A 20,521-nucleotide genomic window follows, 5' to 3' on the forward strand; every position below is an offset into this window, starting at 1 on the left:
TGTTTATTTTTTTCACCGTTTCTTCTTTTTTTTTTAAATAAACCGTGCGACCATGAGCTTTTTAATGTTCCTTATAAACTTGGTAACTTCATTTGTATCTATTGTGAATTGCACAATTTCCATCCCCATTACGGAGGTTGCTTTGAACAAAACATTTTGGGAGTTAGAGGGATCACCATGTATAAGCTTACTAGCTTAGGGCCTTTTTGATCACCGAAATAAAGTTTAGTCTGTCATTGAATAATAGCCTAGATGTGGACTAATTAAAATTTTCTTTTTTTAATAAATTCTACTCATCAACTAGCATCTATAAATTTTTATTAATTAGATCATAATAAATTAACGTTCAGGCCTTCTAATTGACATCCAAAACATGGATTATTATGTGCTCCTTGCCTTCAAGTCCTTTCTCTGTACCATGGACGCTGCCAATTTGTTAAAGTTAAACTATGCAGCGATAGTTTCAAACCTTTTATTTTGCAAATCACATAGTATAACATAGACACTTATAATATACGCGTACTTCCCCCTAAAAACGTTCTCCCCACTTCCTCTGTCGGTTTGTCCTACTCCTAGGCCTTGTTTAGTTCGTAAAAATTTTCAAGATTTCCTGTCACATCGAATCTTTGGTCGCATGCATGGAGTATTAAATATAGATAAAAATAAAAACTATTTACATAGTTTATCTGTAATTTGTGAGATGAATCTTTTGAGCCTAGTTACTTCTTGTTTAGACAATGTTTGTCAAATAAAAACGAAAGTGCTATAGTAATCAAAAACGAATTTTTTTGCGAACTAAAGGACTATGTGGAGTGCTATCGACACCGTTGACGGTGCCCTGACACGGAATAGCGACTGCTCTAGCGAAAGACGAAACGCTATCGACGTGTTTGCTTTGCCTCGTCGCAGCAAGACGCTGGCCTAGCCTACACAGCTGTTGGGTTCGCGGAGCGAGACTAGAGACGACGTCGTCTCATCCGCCATCAAAGAGTGCTGTAGTCGCCTGTGTCCATTGCTATTCCTGCAGGCTATACCCAGGAACTTAGAGCGGTCCATTGCTCGGAAAAATGCTGGACGGCGCGGCGGCGGAATGGCTACGCAATACGCATCCGGTCGGCTCCTCTTCCGAAAACTGCTCGGTTTTTTTCACTTGGGTCCTGTTTACATGCGAAAAGATTTTGGATTTAGCTACTATAGTACTTTCGTTTGTTTGTGACAAATATTATCCAATCATAGACTAACTAGGATCAAAAGATTTGTCTCGCGATTTACAGGTAAACTATGCAATTAATTTTTATTTTTGTTTATATTTAATGCTTCATGCATATGATGAAAGATTCGATGTAACGGAGAATCTTGAAAACTTTTTGGTTGAAAATTTTTTGGTTTTTGAATGAAACAAGGCCTTGCCAGCGAGCCGCCGGCCTCGACATGGACATGGACAATTGTGACAAGTCTCCCTCAAAGAGTGGCACCTGTGTCATGGATGACATCGGCGGTGCTGCTGTTCAGCTCTTGTCGTGGAAGGGAACACGACAAGAAAGGTCGGTACCCACCACCCTCTTGCACGGAAGAAACAACACCCAGCACGGAAGGAAAGGTGGAAGAAAAGGGAACCAAAGGCCAGGGTTTTGTTTAATTTCTAAAAATTTTTGCAAAAATTTTTAGATTTTCCGTCACATCGAATCTTGCGGCATATACATAGAGCATTAAATATAAATAAAATAAATAACTAATTACACCGTCTGCCTATAATTTGCAAGATGAATCTTTTAAGTCTAGTATGTGGTTGGACAATATTTATCAAATACAGACGAAAGTGCTATAGTGTCTACTTTGCCAAAAAAAATTGAAACTTTGGTTACCAAAACCTTTTTCTCATTCTGTAATTTCTGTGGCCTGGACGAGTAGTATTTTTCTAGTCTAGGAAAATGATATTCTCTCCTTTTTTCCATAGAAGGAAGAATTGGGATAATGTGCGGTGGTCCTATTGCTCCGAGTTTTGACTGTCTCCTGTAGTTGCAGATCCAAGGACGGTCAATTCATTGGTTCCTGTTCACTTTCATCCGCTGCGGCAGAGGGCAGTCCAGGCAGACCGTACTGTATGTAGACCATACACCCTTTCGGCCAGTGGGCCCACCGCCACACCCCACTGGTCAGTAGGGCCTTGTTTAGTTCCGAAAAGTGAAAAGTTTTCGGTACTGTAGCATTTTCGTTTTTTGTGACAAATATTATTCAATTATGGACTAACTAGGATTAAAAGATTCGTCTCGTGATTTACAGTTAAACTGTGTAATTAGTTTTTGTTTTCGTCTATATTTAATATTTCATGCATGTGCCACAAGATTCGACGTGACGAAGAATCTTGAAAACTTTTTGGTTTTAAGAGTGAACTAAACAAGTCCTAGACCTCCAAGGCAGGATTGAGAAGCAGCTCTCCCTCAGCCTGGGACCACCGTGCAGGCGCCGTGCCCTCTTGTCCACCGGCACCTCGACACGTGGCGCGCTCCTAGTGGCCCGGCCGGCGTCGCGTCCTTTCCACGTGAACGACACGAGAGAGTCGGCGGCCACGTCCGGCTACTTGCCGATTCTTCTGTTTTCTGTGATGGCCGCCACTTTTCCGTGCCTGTCTCTGTGCCTCTCCTCCTCGTCTCGCCTCCGCCTGCCCTCCCCTCCCCGGCCTTGGTTCTTGCGTGGGATCCCACCCCGTGCTTCTTGCCACTGCCACTGTCATGTGGGGCAGTCCATTTTGTAGGGGAACACTTGTCAGGCGCCTTGGCGTGAGTTGGCATAGGAAGAGCGGAAGAGGAAGGCTAAAAAAAAAGTTTCTTGTGGACTGACGACGACGCGGTGGTGAGTGGTGGTGAACAAGCTCCCTTCTCGTTCTCGCCTCTCGCCCTCACTCTCTTTACAGAGAGAGAGGCTTTCGCAGTTTGCGCTCCAGAGGCCAGAGCCTTAGACTGATTTCAGGTGAGCACGCTCGTGCGGTTTCTTGAATACAGTTTTCGATTTGATTCTTTCCTCTGCTACCTTAATCTTCTCTCTGATAGCACAAAGAATCGCAATCGAATGGCTCTTCTTTTTCCGGGATTTGGGTAGTAAAGGTTTTCAGACGAACGGAGTTCTCAGATTTCATAAACATCGATCATTAATTTTCCCCTTTAGACGCCATGCGGAAAAAGCATCAACGAAATCATGTGTAATATCTTTCTTTCAGCTCGTTGTTGGTCGTGGTGGAACGCACTAGGAATCCATATTTCTTCAGTGTCGCTGAGATTTTTTTTTGAGGGATCTGTCGCTGAGATTTTCAGAATCAGAAAGCATCTTAGCTGCTTTAAAGAACAGTGCAATAACCAGCACACAGGAATATCAAATACTCCTGTATTTAGAGACGAATTTATTCGCCTCTACTTTTGCTTTCTCTCTCTTGTGGTAGTTATTTATTTGGAAATTTATTTCAGCTCTTGTTAATAAAAATTATTTCAGCTTGTACTCTCTGAACGTAACTGCTGTAAAGTAAGTTATGTATTTTTCAGTTAACTTTTCCCCTTTCACGATCAAAGCAGGGGGAGCATAGTCGATGGAATGCCTTGAGTTTGATTGTTCTGATTTATTCCTGGATGGCGATGCGATCGACTTCCCATTGGAAATCCATCTTGAGTCCAACAGTTCAGCAGGCGCCAAAGCTGCGCCGGATCATAGGCGGCATGCTCAGCTTCATCGCAGCAAGGCCCCTGATCCGCCACCGTTGCCTGGAACCTCTTATGACGCGTGGAGAATTTCTAGGAAGGCAAAGGCTTGTCGCCGCGTCCCTGAAGGCGTCGTCGATTCCTGGGACAGGTTGTTCTTGCAGGGATACCAATCTGATCTCCGTGTTTGGACAGACGATGACACTGAAATTCTTTCACATTCCTGTGTTCTTGTGAGTACATCAGCTTCTCTGAATATTTTCATATGATTGGCCCTCGTGTTCCTGGAACATAGCAGCTTTGGCCTTATGTTTATGTAAGGCCTTCGTGTTTTCCTCTTCTGCAGGGTGTCAAATCTCCTGTTCTGAGAGCTATGTTGGAGGAAGCCAAATTGAAAGATGGTTTTCGGTGTATTCGTATTTCTGGCGCGCCTTCAGAAGCAGTCTGTGTTTTCATCAGATTTCTTTACTCTTCACGGTATGGTTGGTATTTTGTATAGATAATTCACTGTTCTCTAAAGATCAGCTTTCGGCCGAAACAGTTTGCAGTGACTGAAGCTGAAGACAGTGCAGATTGTTTTCCTCTGATGTGTGCAGTTTTCAGTAAGAAACAAACGCTCTGATTTATATTTTTTTTGTTTGGTGAAGTTTTGAGCAGGAACAGATGAAGAAGCACGTTCTGCATTTGCTTGTACTCTCCCATGTTTTCTCGGTGCCATCTCTGAAGACGGTCTGCATCGACCAACTCGAGAGGAATTTCCTTGCTCCTGACAACGTGGTAGACATGCTGCAACTTGCCAGATTGTGTGACGCGCCTCGGCTCTCGCTCGTCTGCACCCGGATGATCATCGGGGATTTCAAGACCATCTCTCTGACGGATGGGTGGAAAGTAATGAGACGGGTCAATCCTACTATGGAACAGGAGTTGCTCGAGTCTCTTGTCGAAACCGATACAGTGAGTTGTCGTAATGGTTATATTAGTATTGTTTGATCATTTCCAACCCTGCCTTGCTAGTTCTTAGTATTCAGTAGCTAGAAGGGAAGGAAAGGAAACGCCCTTAGTGATTCAGAGTTTCAGTCTGTCCGCTTAGAGTTTTTTTTCTTTAGAAAGGATGGCAAAAGATTTGCCGGTATTTTTATTAGACGAGAAAAAAACAAAAAGAAAGAGAAAAAAACAAACTACAAAAGCAGCCCCCTTATTATTTGCCCCGTCTCCATCACACCGAACATACAACTTAGAGGCCCTTGTCTGAACTTAGAGGCAAAAGGTCTGCTTAGAGTTTCAGACAGTTCAATTCATAGTTTGTCTGAACTTGCACACACCGCAGAAACAATCAAATAACTAAACACTTGCACGCTTCTGCAGTTCCAATGCTTGTAGTGGTTTGAAACCTATGTTTGATAGTCTGAATTGATGCAGAAAAGGCAGGAAAGAGCTAAAAGGATGGAAGAAAAGAAGGTCTATCTGCAATTGCACGAAGCAATGGAGGCCCTTGTCCACATATGCCGAGACGGATGCAGGACGATCGGGCCTCGAGATCAAGCGCTCAAGGGCAGTCTAGCAGCTGCCTGCAAGTTTCCGGCCTGCAAGGGCATCGAGCTGCTCGTGCGCCACTTCTCGACCTGCAGAGTTCGGGTGCCTGGTGGCTGTGCCAACTGCAAGCGAATGTGGCAGCTCCTCGAGCTGCATTCCCGCATGTGTTTCATCCCGGACACCTGCAAGGTTCCTCTCTGCAGGTGAGCGCGGCAAATCTTTTGTTATTGTGTTTGGTTCTACCAAACAGTAGCAAATTTACCAGAGAGAAACTGGGGAGAGAATGCTCTGACGTTTCTTGCTTTCATATAACAGAAGACATGTTTTATAGCAATTTTACAATTTGCAGGCATTTTAAGGAGAAAATGCGGAATCTGGGGAGGAAGGAAGAGACCAAATGGAACCTTTTGGTGTGCAAGGTACTGGAGAGCAGAGGAACCATGGCTTTTATGCCAGAAAGGAGAAAAAAATTATCAATCCTAACACCAGCTGGGAGTTGCCACGTGGCTCCTCTTGTAGGACCTATTTGAAACACCGAAAGTTCGCAGGGGTTTTATGTAAGACGGGAAGGGGATCAGGAGGAGCTGGAACAAAAAAAAAACCGTCAGAACAGTTGTTGCGTGACGATACTTAAAAAAGAGAAACAAATATATATTTTTGACCATCCATCTATAGTTTGAGGAAATTTTGTACCACCAATTACTATTAGTAATGGAAAATTTAAATTTGTCCATCTAACTAGTATCAAAAGTGGTTTTATAGTTTAGTTTCTGAAAATAATAAAAACCAGTTTATTTTCTAAAAAAATATAACTAATTTACTTATTTTATAAAAATACAGAACCAGTACAAAACATATTTCTAATCTAAGAATATAATAATGTGTCTATTGGCGCTAGATTAGAGTTATTTATATCTCATTTGTCATTGTTACTAGTGCTTTTTTTATAGTCGTGCTCGTTATTTATATAAATTATCATGTTGTGCATCATTAAAGTTATAGATAGACTAAGAGAGTCCATACTTAAAATAGACTACCAAATATGCTCAATTGAATTAAATAAATTATTTTGGTATAGGGCTAGCGATCTCATACAATTGCAATGGCTAAATATGATCAATATGCGGTAGAAAATGGCAGCTGCGAGGTTGGTAGTGTCTTCTAGATCTGTTTACTCTCATAGTATCTTATGGATTCCCTTGGTAAAATAAATTCACAAATGGAAGAAGTCGTGAAAAGGAGAGGAGAGGCGTGAGGAAGTAGAGCAAGCCGGTGTACATAGTAAGGAGGAGGTTCGTATCGTAGTTGGCTGTCCACCTAATATAGGATGTGTGCACCTGTGAGAAGGGCCGGAGGTAGTAGCCTTTAGAATTGTAGTGGACAACACATGCGAGCGAGTTATGGTGGAGGGGCATAGGGCCAACAGAGGAGATAGAGCAGCAAGGATGAAGAGGAGAGGAGAGGTGTGGAGTGAAACCAAGGGATGGGGAAGGGTGGTGCCAGTGGTGGCATGGTGCGGAGAGGGCCAGTGCAGGAAAGGGCTAAAAGGAGACGATTATACAACAAAGAGCAATGGTACAAATTGCAGACTAAGGTAAATAAGACATTTTTTGAGGCATATATATGAAATTCATGTTTTTAGAGTCAGATAATGAGGTAGACGATATTTGATGAAATCAATTAGTTATATCAATACTCCAGCTGCGACACTACAAAACCGCCATAGCGGAATCGAAGGTGCCTAGAAAGCATTGCTTCAGAGGCTCCTCCTAGAAGCCGAAGAAGTCAATCGGATGGAGCCCTGCCAAAGCAAACTTTGCTATACAAATGTATAAAGACAGAGTCTGTTTGCTTGAACTTATTTGTCAAATCTGCCAGTTATTTAATAGTGTTTTTCTTTCACAATAAATTAGCAAACAGTACTTTCAGTCATAGCTAACAAATTCAGGGGAAGATCCCTGCATGGCCTTTGTTAGTAAGGATTGAGAAAGAAAAAATATAAAAAAGTTGTTTGAAGACAATTTTATTGTTTTTATATATCCACATGCATCATGGAACTTCGTACAACACTGTCAATGCCATATGGATATATAAGAGTAGGGATGAAAGCAGACAAAAAATCTTGTCTTATCTTTTTTTTTTTACTTTTGTCTCGGTCATTTACATATTTACCATCATGTTTCATATTTATGAAAACGGAAGAATATTTCTTCGGCTGTTTTCTTGGAATCTTGCTTTCATATAGAATGAACCCGTTTTCATTCTATGCAGCATATGCCTAACAATTACACATCCTTATGTTATATTAATACATCTATTAATCACCAATTATACTTGTTAACGCGTTAACACCTATGGCATGCAAGTTAATACTAGACCAATCTTCATACATGTATATTATTTTTGTTTAATTTTATACATGCTATACTCGAAGAATTTTAGATCGGGTGTTTAACTTAAAAGTCTCCAATTCCGTTGCATGAAAACTTTTTTCCCTAAATGACTAGCTATTTCTTACTAATGACGGTATTCATAGGGGTAGGTTGTGTGTGTTTATAGGGACTAGTATAGTGCCCGTGCTAACGCTACGGAAAACAATACTTATAATTGATTAGATAAAAGTTATATATAAGAAGAAATTCACAATTTCCTTTAATAAAGTGTACATTTTAATAAAAATATACCAGAGAGTATTATGGCAAAAGCACACATGAATCACTTATAGATGCAAATGCAAATAATGGCAAAGAACATTCCTTGAAAATAAAAATAAAATTTTCTTTCTTCTAAAGTGGTATTTTGGCATATTGGCAAACTTCCACTGTGCTTTCTTAATAGCAGGAGGTAACAAAAGAAAATGGCATAAGAAAGATCAAATTATTACAAACATTGATGGCTAGCTGCCTAGGAGCCTTTCCTCCAATGAAATTGCTAGAAGTTTACTCTAGCATGACTTCTGTCACACAGTAATGGACCACATTTCAAATATATTAAAAACAAACCTGCAACACAGGAAAGTATTTTTAATCAATTAAAACATCAAAAGACCCTCATGAACAAGAAGAGTGAATTTTGAGTCACTTATTCTAGTAACCAGTTTGAAGATGTACTGTAGTGTAATCCTCTATGGAAGACAACAATGATCTTTACTTTATGTCCATGTAGCCCTAAGGGCTAAGGAACATATTCCGGCTAGTTACAACTGCCAATATGTAGTAGAGCATAAACATAGAAATGTAAAATGAGAAGCAACTTAGAACTGTCTTTCTAATATTATAAGTATCTAAATTACATTCTGCCTAACTCCTTAATCGTGCATTGCAGATCTTCAGGGATGCTATCGAAACATTCATTTGCATGACTCGTCAAAACGTCTGCCAAGAATTCTATCCTCAATGAAGTTGAGAGCTGTGCACGGTATGCATAATATAATAATAAGTTATTATTTATATATATAGTGTACATTATATATTTAGAAACTATATATGCTTACATTGTTGATCTGTGATAATCTTTCGCCGTCCCACAACTTCATGAAATTGTATACAAGAAAGTCTCCTAGTTTCCTGGACAAGATCATGTTTATTTGATGATATACATAAATGAAATAACTATTTTTTGTGATTTAATAGGTGACATGTATTTTAACTTATTTATTATGTGTAACCTTTGTTACACATGTAGGGTATTCTCTCTTTTAATTATAAATAATATTGCCGTTCCACTTAGAATTAGTCAGCCCCATGGCAAGACAGAATATTCTAGCAATAGTGTGAAATGTAGGTACATATGCCATTCTTTGATCATAACCCTTCAAACATACACATCTTTAAGGGGGTCCATAATATACACGGTTTTGTTTACCATGTCTATTATGAATAAAGTGTACAATCCGCTTTGATAATATGGTAGTAGAATTGAAAAACAAACATAGCGAATATAAGTGCTAAACAAAATAAATTAATTTTGTACAGTACTATACATAACATAATTTACGTTGTTATAATCTTTAACTTTGTACTCCATGTCTGGCCAACACTCAAGTACTTTTCTTAACGACACTTTTCAGTCAAAGCAGCAGAAGTGCTACTATTTTGGGTTGCGACCTTCTTCTGTTGTCGGTATTCATGTTGTTTCTTATTAATCTCTTCCCTTTGTTCGATTTTCTTATTAATCTCTTCCCTTTGTTCCATGGACATATCAGCTCGATGTTTCGCTGCTGCATATTCCTTTCATCCCTCTTACGCGAGGCCTCATCTAAAGTGGGCGTGTTTGGACGATACTTTTACTCCAATTAGTATGGCATTGCGTAAAGTGCAGTATACGAAAATATTATAAGCATACATGTGACGTTGGTGATATCGCTTAGTGCTCCGCGTGTATCTCTCGACGTAGACATTTCGCTCTGTGCTCGGCATATATATCTCGGCATAGACATATCGCTTTTTGCTCCACGTAGATCTCTCGGCATAGACATATCGGCTTAGTTGGTTGGAGTTTTCTGCTCAAATAATTTGGGTATAGAAAACACTCAAAAATCATATTACAATATCCAAATAAATGCAGCTGGTCAAATTCCTTTTGTACAACGCTCTTTAAATTCATTATTCGTACTACTGCATACAGTGTGGTTGCTTACCTAGCGAGTGAAATCACGGAAGAATTTCAGGCATTGTTGCTATAATCTAGTCATGTCGTCTATTCTACTCTGTCCTCAGCCGTGGCCAATGATATTGTCTCGTCGATTGGCTCGGCAGCTGGCTTGATCTCTGTGACAGCGGTGGCAAGATGATCTATCTCGTTGTCTCCTCAACTCAATCTAGATGGAACTTGGACACCGATCTACTGGTATGGTAGATTGCAGTTTGACAGACCTACGCTTGCAAGAGTGCCCTCACAGCTAGTTAAAAACCTTGCCTGTCATTAATGATTGGATGAGATAACTGAATTAAATATACAATGACGGAAAGAATTGTGCCGCTGCTGCACATGAGATAACTGAAATTAAATAAACATTAATGAACTCTTGAATTGTCAAATCATTGAGATGAGAGTAGTTTCATAGTTTGTGTCGTTGTTGCTAATCGCAGGGCTAGCTGCGCCTGCTGCCTGCAGCCAAGAAACTGGAACGATAATTTATTAATCCTTTCCACCACGGTGAACTAATGAACTAAAATCCATCGATCGCTTAACGGCAAATTATTAATGCTTTCCACCACTGTGAACTATCGAACTTAAATGCATCGATCGCTTTCACGCAAAGAAGAGAATCCATTGATGAAGAGATAATCTAGGAACTAACCGGCGTGGACGCAGGCGGCCTCGCAGGTCGCTGATCCAAACCACGGTTGCGTCTCGGTCCTGGGTGCCCTACCCATCGTTACTGCTTGGTCCGCTAGATCTGGCAGGAGCCGCGCGGCAGGAGGAGGAGGCCGGAGATCGGGCGACGACGGTTCTTCCTTTCCTTCTCTCGGTGATTGATTGTAGGTGCGTTGAAGCTTGGCGTTGAGGCCCGCAACCGATCGTGGCTGCACGATTGGGTTGAAGCCTCGCAGGATGTTCCGTAGCCTTTGATTTTAATAGAGACGATTCCGTGTGTATATTTTTCTGGGTGCACAGAGGTTGGAGGCTCTCAGCGGGAGAAGTTTTATTGGGTGTACCTAGTATAATTTAAAGTGTTCCATTATAGTATAAATAAGTGTACGCTTGTATTTGTGAGCGTCTGCCTGCGTAATTCAGTCTCGAAAAAAGTATGCATAAAAAATTCTATTTTTTACCACGGTGACATCTTGTGTGTGCGCATTATTTCTTTTTCAATTTTCCACCGATACCACTATGATAGCTTGTGTGTGAGCATAGAAATTTTCCAATAAATCTAAAAAAAATCGCAATTGCAAGAAAAATAAGTGAGAAATAATTAGTTGCATACTCATCCAAACATTATTGTCATCCAGACATAAACCGATGCAAAGCCCTGCTTGCCGCCAACACGCTTGTGCCTGGCCACTGATGTTGTCCTGCTCATCCGCGAACACGGTTACGCGCCCCACGGGCACACGCCTCATCTGTGTCGTTCACTATCGCCACCTTGGATGCGCTCTCTTAGTGCGCCCTTCATGTTCTAGGGTTTGGGATGACTGGGACCGAGACCATCGATGAGAAAAGAGTCGGCGATAGTGATGAGCAAAAGATTCATGTCTAGTTTGGCACCCAATTATGTTAAAATCAAATCACAGGGGATGACAGTGATCATACATATAGCTGTAACACTCTCGTGTTAAGCGAACTAAAACATGACATGTCATCATGAGCATTGCATAGTTTAGTGTTAAGTAAACCCTGATGCATTAACCTAAAATAAGTTTAATTTGGATGAATGTGTTTAGGAATTAAAGTGTGTTTATTTTATGTATGGATGCTTGTTTGGAGTTTAAAAACCTTGGGTGATAGTTTTCCGAGAAGTTTAAGGGGGGAACCCTAATTTTAAAACCCTGGATTTGCCCCCTTTTGTGCAATTCAAAAACCAAGCACAATTTGAAGTTGAGTTCAAAAGCAAAGTTGTAGATCTTGTCAAGATGTACAACTTTGGTGTTTTGAGTTTTTGAAGTTTCAGTACAAAATTCAAAGTAATTTTGAAAATACAATTTTCCAGAAATTGTCCCCTTTTCTAACTTAAATCTCCAATTCAAAATCTGTTTGGAATTTTGAAAAGTGGTCAACATGAAAGTTGTAGAGCTTGAAAAGTTGAACAACTTTCATGTTGGAAGTTTTTCAAGTTGTTATGTAAAATCAAAAGTAATTTTAGAAATTCTGTTTTGCCCCAATTCAAAAATTTGGAATTAAGCTTGAATTTCAAACTGTTTGGCTCAAATTCATCCCTTTCCATTTCAAATCTGTCTTTGGTCATTAAAGATGTTTTGTAGCTTACAAAATTTTGCACAAGTTTCTTTTTGGTGAAAATTTGACTTCTGTTCAAATTTTGGTTGTTTTTCGCTAAGGACAGAAAGGGCTTTTGGGGAAGGAGGGGGTTAGGCTCGAGCCCCTGTTCATGGCGGTGGACAACCGGGCGTTGATCGACGTTTGCCAGCGCGTGAACCACCGTTTCATCTCGTCCAAGCACGTGCTCGCGTCCGTGGCAAGGTGAAGCAGCTGCTGTCGAAGTGGAGCGCGACGTGCCTTTCTCTCTTGCGCTCACCGACGTCGTTTTGCCACGAAGCACCGACGGGCAGCACTTCACTCCAATCCAAAATTCACCGCCACGGTTGATCTATATCCAAATTCACCGTGGACATATCTTTGGCACATCCTTGCGCATCTCCAGAACCCACCCTTCTGTTCCCTTTCGCACCTGAGTGCCGGATTTCATCGTTTCCTCCTCGCCGGAGTAAATCGCCGCCGAGCTCGAGTCTTCCGTGGTCAGCCCATCCGGGCAACTTTCTGCTCTCTCTTTCTCTCGTCTTTGCTTCGTCATGACCTTGTGATGCTCATCGGCTCATTCTTTTCTCCGTTGCTTCACAGCTGTCACCGGAACGTCGGCTTCTTCGTCGGAGCTCGCCGCCGGAGTCACTGGCCGCGTGGACGAGCAACACCCGACTGTTCTCCGCTCCTTCTCTCTGCGTCATCACACCCAGGGTGAGACGCCGATGCATCCTGACCTCTCCATTCTTTCTCTACCAGTCTAGAGCCACCGGCGTAAGCACCGCCGCGGCCATGTCCGCCGCCGCTCGTGGCCAGAGCTCGCTAGAGCAGTAGAGTGCGGGTTTGCTAGCTTGTTCGGTTGCGGGTTGCTTGCTGGTGCTTGTGCTCGCCTCCGTTTGGTCCGGGGTGGCCGGAGTTGGCCGGCGTAAGCGGCGCCGCCGCGAGGTGTCGCGCTCTGGACGGCCGGGTGCATCGGGGACCTTGCAGTTGTAAAGATGAGAAAGGGGAGGGGTTTGATTGCAAAGCCGTAGACTCATGTGAATAGAAGCCTGGTCTGCGGGTTGGTTTCTAAGAAAGCCGAGGGCTTTTCTGCAAAGCTGCCAGCGCGCGCGGGGGAAGGCCGGCTGGGCCAAGTTTCACGCGGGCTTGGGCCGAGCTCCTGGCCGCAGAAGCACAGTGTTGCTTTTCTTTTTTTTTTTTGTTTAAAAATGATTGATGTTTGAATTTATGCTATGAATTATCTGCTGATCCAAAAATTATAAAAATTTTTGTATGGCTTCCTTAAAATGAGTAGAACACATGAAAATTATTAGATTCCATTTTCTGGCAGTTTGCATATATATGAAAATTGCTCCTGTTTAATAATAAATAAATCTTCCATGATTTTTAGTAAATTATAGGTATATCCAAAAATCATGAAATTTAATATGTGAGCTTGTGTTAATGTTATTTAGCTTCATGATTAATTTCAGCTCTGTTTGATCAAGTATGCTCTGTTTCTTGATAAAGCTATTTAAAATGCATATAAAAGAAATAGAAATAATTAATCCCTTTAGGATTTGGGTGATATTTTGGATTGTTTGACAACCATGGTTACTTAGCATGATATGCTCCCTGGTTATGGTTTATTTTCGTATAAATAATCTTTATGGTATGATAGATTCACAATTATTGCTTAATAAAAATAATAAAGTTTGTTTAGTAGCGATTTATGCTTTGATAGCTAGCTTTGTTTGTTTCTTTACCATGAAGGTAAATTGTACTCGAAATAGTCATGTTTATTGTTGTCATCCAAGAACATGTAACCTGTCTTTATCATGCCATGAGTATATTATAATCATGCATATGCACTTTTACGTATAGAATACGCTCCGGAAGAATCTGATCCCCAGTGGGTTTCTTCCGAGTTTGTGGATCCTTCGAGTGTTGTTGAGTTGCCGAACGTCCCCTCCGACCAAGGCAAGCCCCGGACATTAAACCCTATCCTTGTATTTTCATAAAGTTATTTATATCACTTGAGTTAATATGATGCATTAGGTGAGTAGGAGTTGAGTGAATCCTATTTGCTGCATTACCTACCTTGATGATTTCCATATTAACCTTGATACTTGTTTTATGAAAATACTTAGTATGCTTAGCCCTGCTTATGAGATAGGTTTTCAAATGAGAAAGTTTGAAGGGTTGTTGTGAAATACTTTTATGGTTAATGATGTTCAACTTGAGACCGGTCGGTGGACTTGCTTTAAGAATGGAGTCTTAAAGTAGTGTCTCCAACTGTGTCGATTAAGGACCGTACCGTTGTTGGCCTGTTGTGATTGAGAACTTTGAGTACAGCCCACATGCGGCGGTAAGCCTTACCTATAGCTATTCCGATACTTGAGAACGGCTAACCGCGTACTGGGAGTGGAAAGATGGCGAGAGTAGCGTGTACCCACCTTACGGATCTGAGATGACCGGGAAACATCTAGATTGGCTGTAGGATGGTGGTGTACTGTACTCTCGGGTGACGCTGGACCCGTTCTTGTATGGGAGGATCTATAGAAAAGGTTGACATATGCAAGATTAAGTTCTACATATGTCGTGTGGTACTGAATCCCCAGCTGGGTTTAATCGATTCGAATCGCCGTGTTTCCTCGGATATGGAGCCTCAATCCTCACCCCATCATCGTAGTTACAAGTGAATCTTTAGTATAAGAAAGAGATGATTTGCTTATGAAAGTTTGATAATGATCTTGGCTAGCTATAATTGATAATCTTGAGTTAAAACTTGAAAGTAGGCTTTACTCTTAGTAAGCTTTTGTGCAAAAGAAATACTTGATCTTGACTAAGCCTTACCTTGGATCCCTATAGCCTGCATACCTGAGTCTCCTCCTCTTTTATAGTCGGTTAAGTCTTGTTGAGTACTTTTGTACTCAGGGTTTCTTAACCCATGTTGCAGGTGAACCTCTTGATTATCCTTTTGATGGTCATGGTTATTTTACTCTTGTGGAGGAGAGTGATGATGATGATGATGAACCTGATGTGTGACCTTGGGCAAGTAAAAACTTGTTGTGTGATCTATGGTTTATGTAATATAAAGTTCCGAAGTTTTTATGTATCAAATACTTATGGTTTGTAAACTATGAACTTAAGTTTCAATACATGTTATGTAACCTTTCCGCTTTTACTCTGATTTCTCTTATCTATGAAATGTTGTAATACTGTGATGCTTGATGAGGGAATTCCTGAAAAGATTGTTACGTGGATGATTCGGGTTTCCCGAGGACACCCGACAGACTTCTTGAGTCATTTGGAACTCGTGCACGTCGATCAGAAGTCTTTGGGACAATGATGTGTGCATGTGGGCCACTTAATTCAGGAGGTTCTGCCACAATAGAAAAATAAAGATCTTTATTTTTTTAGTAGCACTGTAAGAATTATAATATATTAGATATAATGTCCGTATGTTGCATTAGGGTAAATTTTTTGAATTAAACCTATGATGTGGACGTTTTAGCTCTGAGAACTATGCGGGTACATGGATCTGAGCTAGAATATGATTTGTATTGGACACAAACGCGTGAGCAGAGCATAAATCAAGATTTGATATCAACATGCATTTCTTAGTGTAGAGAGGTGATTTTATAAGAGCATCTCCAAGAAATTAGCTAAAATGACTAGCCAAAATTACTTATTTAGCTACTCTCTAAAATAGATTTAACAAAAAATATTAGAGTACTCCAACAAACTCTATAAAACATGACTAGTGAGGTAAGCTATCTAAAAGTAAAACTACTAAATTTTAAAAGTTCTACATATTTATCTTTAGAAAATATTTTTACTAATCTCTTGGACATGCCCAAGGCACAAAAGACATGAGTTTCTTTTCCGCTCAGGCCTCTCGGGGGCCATAGGTTTGCACGGTTCGTATGTAATTTGCGAGACGAATTTTTTGAGTCTAGTTAGTTCATAATTAGACAACAATTATTAAATACAAACGAAAATACTGTGTTTTGCAAAATTTTTCATCAAGTAGGCCTTGTTTAGATGTGATTTTTTTTGGATTTTGGTACTGTAGTACTTTTGTTTGTTTGTGGAAAATATTGTCCCATTATAGACTGATTAGAGTCAAAAGATTCGTCTCGTGATTTACAGGCAAACTATTTAATTAATTTTTATTTTTATCTATATTTATTCGATGTGACAGGAAATCTTAAATTTTTTTTTTATTTCTGAGGTGAAAGGCCCTACTCTCGTGCTGAAAACGTAGGGCTTGTTTACTTCCTAGATTCCCCGTCGCATCGAATCTTTAGACGCATGCATGGAGTATTAAATATAGACGAAAATAAAAACTAATTGCACAGTTTGATCAGAATTGACGAGACGAATCTTTTAAGCCTAGTTAGTCTATGATTGGACAATATTTATCAAATACAAACGAAAATACTACAGTACCCTTTTAAAGTTGTTAATAATTAGGGGTTATATGTCCACCTAATTGTAAAACTCTATCCTTTAACCTTGGAACATATATAGTTCTAATATTCAAAATAAAAATATTTTGGCAGATGGCTCGTACCCGCCTAACCGCTCGCAAATCCACCGGAGGTCGTGTTCCCAGGCATCAGTTGGCATCAAGGGATCCGCCACCCTCCGATAGCAGCGACAGCAGCACTGACAACTCCATCGACGGAAACGGGAGTGACACCAGCGGAGGTCCTCCTTCGCCAAGGACCTACAGGCTTATGAAGAATGATCTGCGCCTGATGCTCACTGACAACATCAATATGGAAGTTCAGCTGTACCATATGGCTGGGTATGTGGTCACTCTTGAGGCCTATGCCAACACCCTCCATGAGGAAGTGCACCAGCTGCAGGATGCCCTCAATCCACCCGAGGCTCCTGAAGCAGCAGAGGAAGGACCAGTTGTCATCCAAGTGGATAGTGATACTTCTGAGGATGAAGCAGAGGAGCCAGAAACTCCCACTCCAGATGAGGGTGTTACCACCAGTGAGTCGGAGATGGATGACGACTAGGTGTTGAGAAGGCACGAAGTATGACCTAGTGTGCTCTTCTGACTTTGTAACTTAGTTAGTCAGAAAAACCTCTAGTATGGGAAGTGTGTAAGATAGTGGTTTCGGAAGTCCTGCCCAGGAGCGGACTTGTATGATAAATAAGATGAACTGTTTGTGCTATGTAAGCCATGATGTATGATGGATAAGTAAGTATGTTAATTAAAGTGTGATGTGTTTTTAAACAGATGTCTGCTAACAACCATGGAGCTAGTTCTTCCCAGGGTGGGGATGATTTTCCTAATGCACCACCAGTTCCACCCTCTTTGGCTGATGCAATTGCAGCATTGGTCAATGCAACAACTCTGTTAGCACAAAACCAGAATATTGGTCAGCGTGGCCGTGGTCGCCATAACCGAGAGGAAACCACATATGTTGACTTCACAGATACTCGTCCCCCAGTATTCACAAAAGCTGATGAACCTCTTGAAGCTGAGGATTGGCTCCGCACTATGGAGCAAAAGTTCAGTCTCATCAACTGTACTGAAACCCAGAAGCCAGTTTTCGCCGCTCAGCAGCTGAGGGGAGCAGCAGGGGTTTGGTGGGAAAACTTATTGGCTGTTCAACCAGCTCGCCACCGAATCACTTGGGGAGAATTCAAGGAAGCCTTCAGGGCTCATTACATTCCCAAGGGAGTTATGAAAATGAAGCTCGAAGAGTTCTTAGCTCTCCGTCAGGGGGATGACTCAGTTATACAGTATATTGGAAAGTTTAATCATCTGTCCCAATATGCAATTGAGCAAGTCAATACTGATGAAAAGAAGAAGGATTGTTTCATGAGAGGCTTGAATACAAAGCTTCAACTGATGATGGCATCATGTGGCAATATATCTTATCATGAGGCAGTGAACACTGCTATCTCCAGTGAAGAAAAGAACCGCAAACATAAGGAGGCTAAGAAGAAGAAGGGGTTTGTCTCAGGGTCTGGATCATCTGGCGGCAACAAGAAGCGCCAGAGGCTCGTATATCATCCAGCTCAGCAGTTCCGCCCATCTTATCGCCCTCCTTATCAGCCACCTCAGCAGCAGAATATGCAGAGGAATTTTGCAAGGCCGACAATGCCATTCAATGTTCAACGCCAGCCAAATGTTCCTGCCATTCGTCCGCCAGTGCCACAAGCTGCAAACAACCCTTGTTACAATTGTGGGAAGAGTGGACATTTTTCTCGTGAATGTCCATATCCAAGGCAAAATGTTCCAAATGTCAACGCACCAAGGCCAGTTGGAAATCAGCAAGCAAATCAAAACAAAGGTAATGCCCAGAATCAGCAGAAGGGTAAGGGTACTCAGAAAATAGGAAGGGTTTTCCATACTCAAGTTGAAGCTATACCTGAGGGAGAGCCAGTGATGCTTGGTATGTTCCCTGTTGCCCAACAACCAGCACTTACACTTTTTGATTCTGGTGCATCACATACTTTCATGAATAGAGCATTTGCGGAAAAGCATAATATACCTATTGGTGCAACCAAAGATGAGTTCTTTATACAGTCACCTGGGGGTCGACTATGCACTAAGGAAATGGTACATCAGGTACCAATAGACTTGGGTGGATATATATTTCCAACATCCATGATAGTGTTAAAAGATCCGAGTATAGATGTGATCTTGGGTATGAACTGGATGAGTCAGAGAGGTGCAGTTATAGACACCTTAAATAGAACTATCAGGGTCAACTTACCTAATAGCAAATCTCAACTTCTTATCCATCTTCCTACCCTTAAGAGAGCAGTTGAGCAAGTATGTGCTACCTCTGTTAAGGAAATCAAGGATATTCCAGTGGTCTGTGAGTTTCCTGATGTGTTTCCAGAAGATTTACCTGGTTTGCCACCGGATCGTGATGTGGAGTTTGAAATAGAGCTCAAGCCAGGGACAGCACCAATATCTAGAAGAGCTTATAGAATGCCACCAAAAGAATTAGCAGAATTGAAAACTCAGTTGCAAGAATTGATGGATAAAGGTTTTATTCGACCTAGTTCATCACCATGGGGTTGTCCGGCAATCTTTGTGAAGAAAAAGGACCATACCTTGAGGTTATGTGTGGACTATCGTCCTTTGAATGAGGTAACAATCAAGAATAAGTATCCTTTGCCCCGTATTGATCTTCTCTTTGATCAACTAACTGGTGCTAAGGTATTTTCAAAGATAGACTTGAGATCTGGGTATCATCAAATCAAGATTAAACCAAAAGATGTTCCAAAAACGGCATTCACTACCAGATATGGCTTGTATGAAAATCTGGTCATGTCTTTTGGTTTGACAAATGCCCCAGCACATTTTATGTATTTGATGAATTCAGTGTTCATGCCAGAGTTAGATAAGTTCGTGGTGGTATTCATTGATGACATTCTCATCTATTCCAAAACTAAAGAAGAGCATGAGGAGCATCTCAGGATAGTGTTAACTCGCCTGAGAGAACATCAGTTATATGCTAAGTTTAGTAAGTGTGAGTTCTGGATAGATGAAGTTCAATTTTTGGGTCATGTCCTGTCAGCTGAAGGTGTTGCGGTAGATCCAAGCAAAGTTCAGGAAGTTCTTGACTGGAAGTCACCAACTTCAGTACATCAAGTTCGGAGTTTCTTAGGATTGGCAGGGTATTATCGCAGGTTTATCCCTGACTTCTCCAGGATCTCTAAACCAATGACGACACTGCTGAAGAATGATACCAAGTTTGTGTGGTCATCCGAGTGTGAAGAAGCTTTTCGGACTTTGAAAAAGTTGTTGACCACTGCACCAGTGTTAGCTCAACCTGATATTGAAAAATCTTTTGACGTGTATTGTGATGCTTCAGGCAAAGGCATTGGGTGTGTACTAATGCAAGAAGGCAGAGTCATTGCATATGCTTCACGACAACTTAAGCGTCATGAAGAGCATTATCCAACACATGATCTAGAGTTGGCAGCTGTAGTCCATGCTCTGAAGATCTGGCGACATTATCTATTGGGCAATACTTGTCACATATATACTGATCATAAGAGTTTGAAATACATCTTTACTCAGTCAGAATTGAATATGCATCAGAGAAGATGGTTAGAACTGATAAAAGATTATGATATTGAAGTACACTATCACCCAGGCAAAGCCAATGTAGTGGCAGATGCACTCAGCCGAAAGAGCCATTGCAATTGTCTGGAAGTTAAGCCGATAAACCTTACCTTGTGTTATGAATTTGAGAAGTTAAGTCTTGAAATGATTCCACAAGGAAGTCTTGCAAATATGACAGTTCAGTCATCTATCAAAGATCAGATTATTGCAGCTCAGAAAGAAAATAAGGGTATGAGCTTTTTGAAAGAAAAGATCCAGTCTGAGCAGAATTCCAAGTTCAGGATAGATG

At 41.0% G+C, this 20,521-nt stretch overlaps 1 protein-coding gene and 1 long non-coding RNA gene across 2 annotated transcripts; both read left to right on the plus strand.

Annotated features, from left to right (window-relative positions):
* On the plus strand, positions 2,624–5,955 carry LOC8078663 (BTB/POZ and TAZ domain-containing protein 3). Its single transcript, XM_002456726.2, has 6 exons — positions 2,624–2,970; positions 3,567–3,922; positions 4,036–4,166; positions 4,337–4,643; positions 5,109–5,425; positions 5,572–5,955. Exons 2-6 carry the CDS (start codon positions 3,581–3,583, stop codon positions 5,750–5,752), a joined length of 1,278 nt encoding a protein of 425 aa, XP_002456771.1. The 5' UTR covers positions 2,624–2,970; positions 3,567–3,580; the 3' UTR covers positions 5,753–5,955.
* On the plus strand, positions 6,824–9,655 carry LOC110434211. Its single transcript, XR_002451680.1, has 3 exons — positions 6,824–7,051; positions 8,547–8,639; positions 9,292–9,655. It is a non-coding gene; the product is annotated as an uncharacterized LOC110434211 (long non-coding RNA).

Source organism: Sorghum bicolor, chromosome 3 (genome assembly GCF_000003195.3).
Source record: "Sorghum bicolor cultivar BTx623 chromosome 3, Sorghum_bicolor_NCBIv3, whole genome shotgun sequence".
Classification (NCBI taxonomy): domain Eukaryota; kingdom Viridiplantae; phylum Streptophyta; class Magnoliopsida; order Poales; family Poaceae; genus Sorghum; species Sorghum bicolor.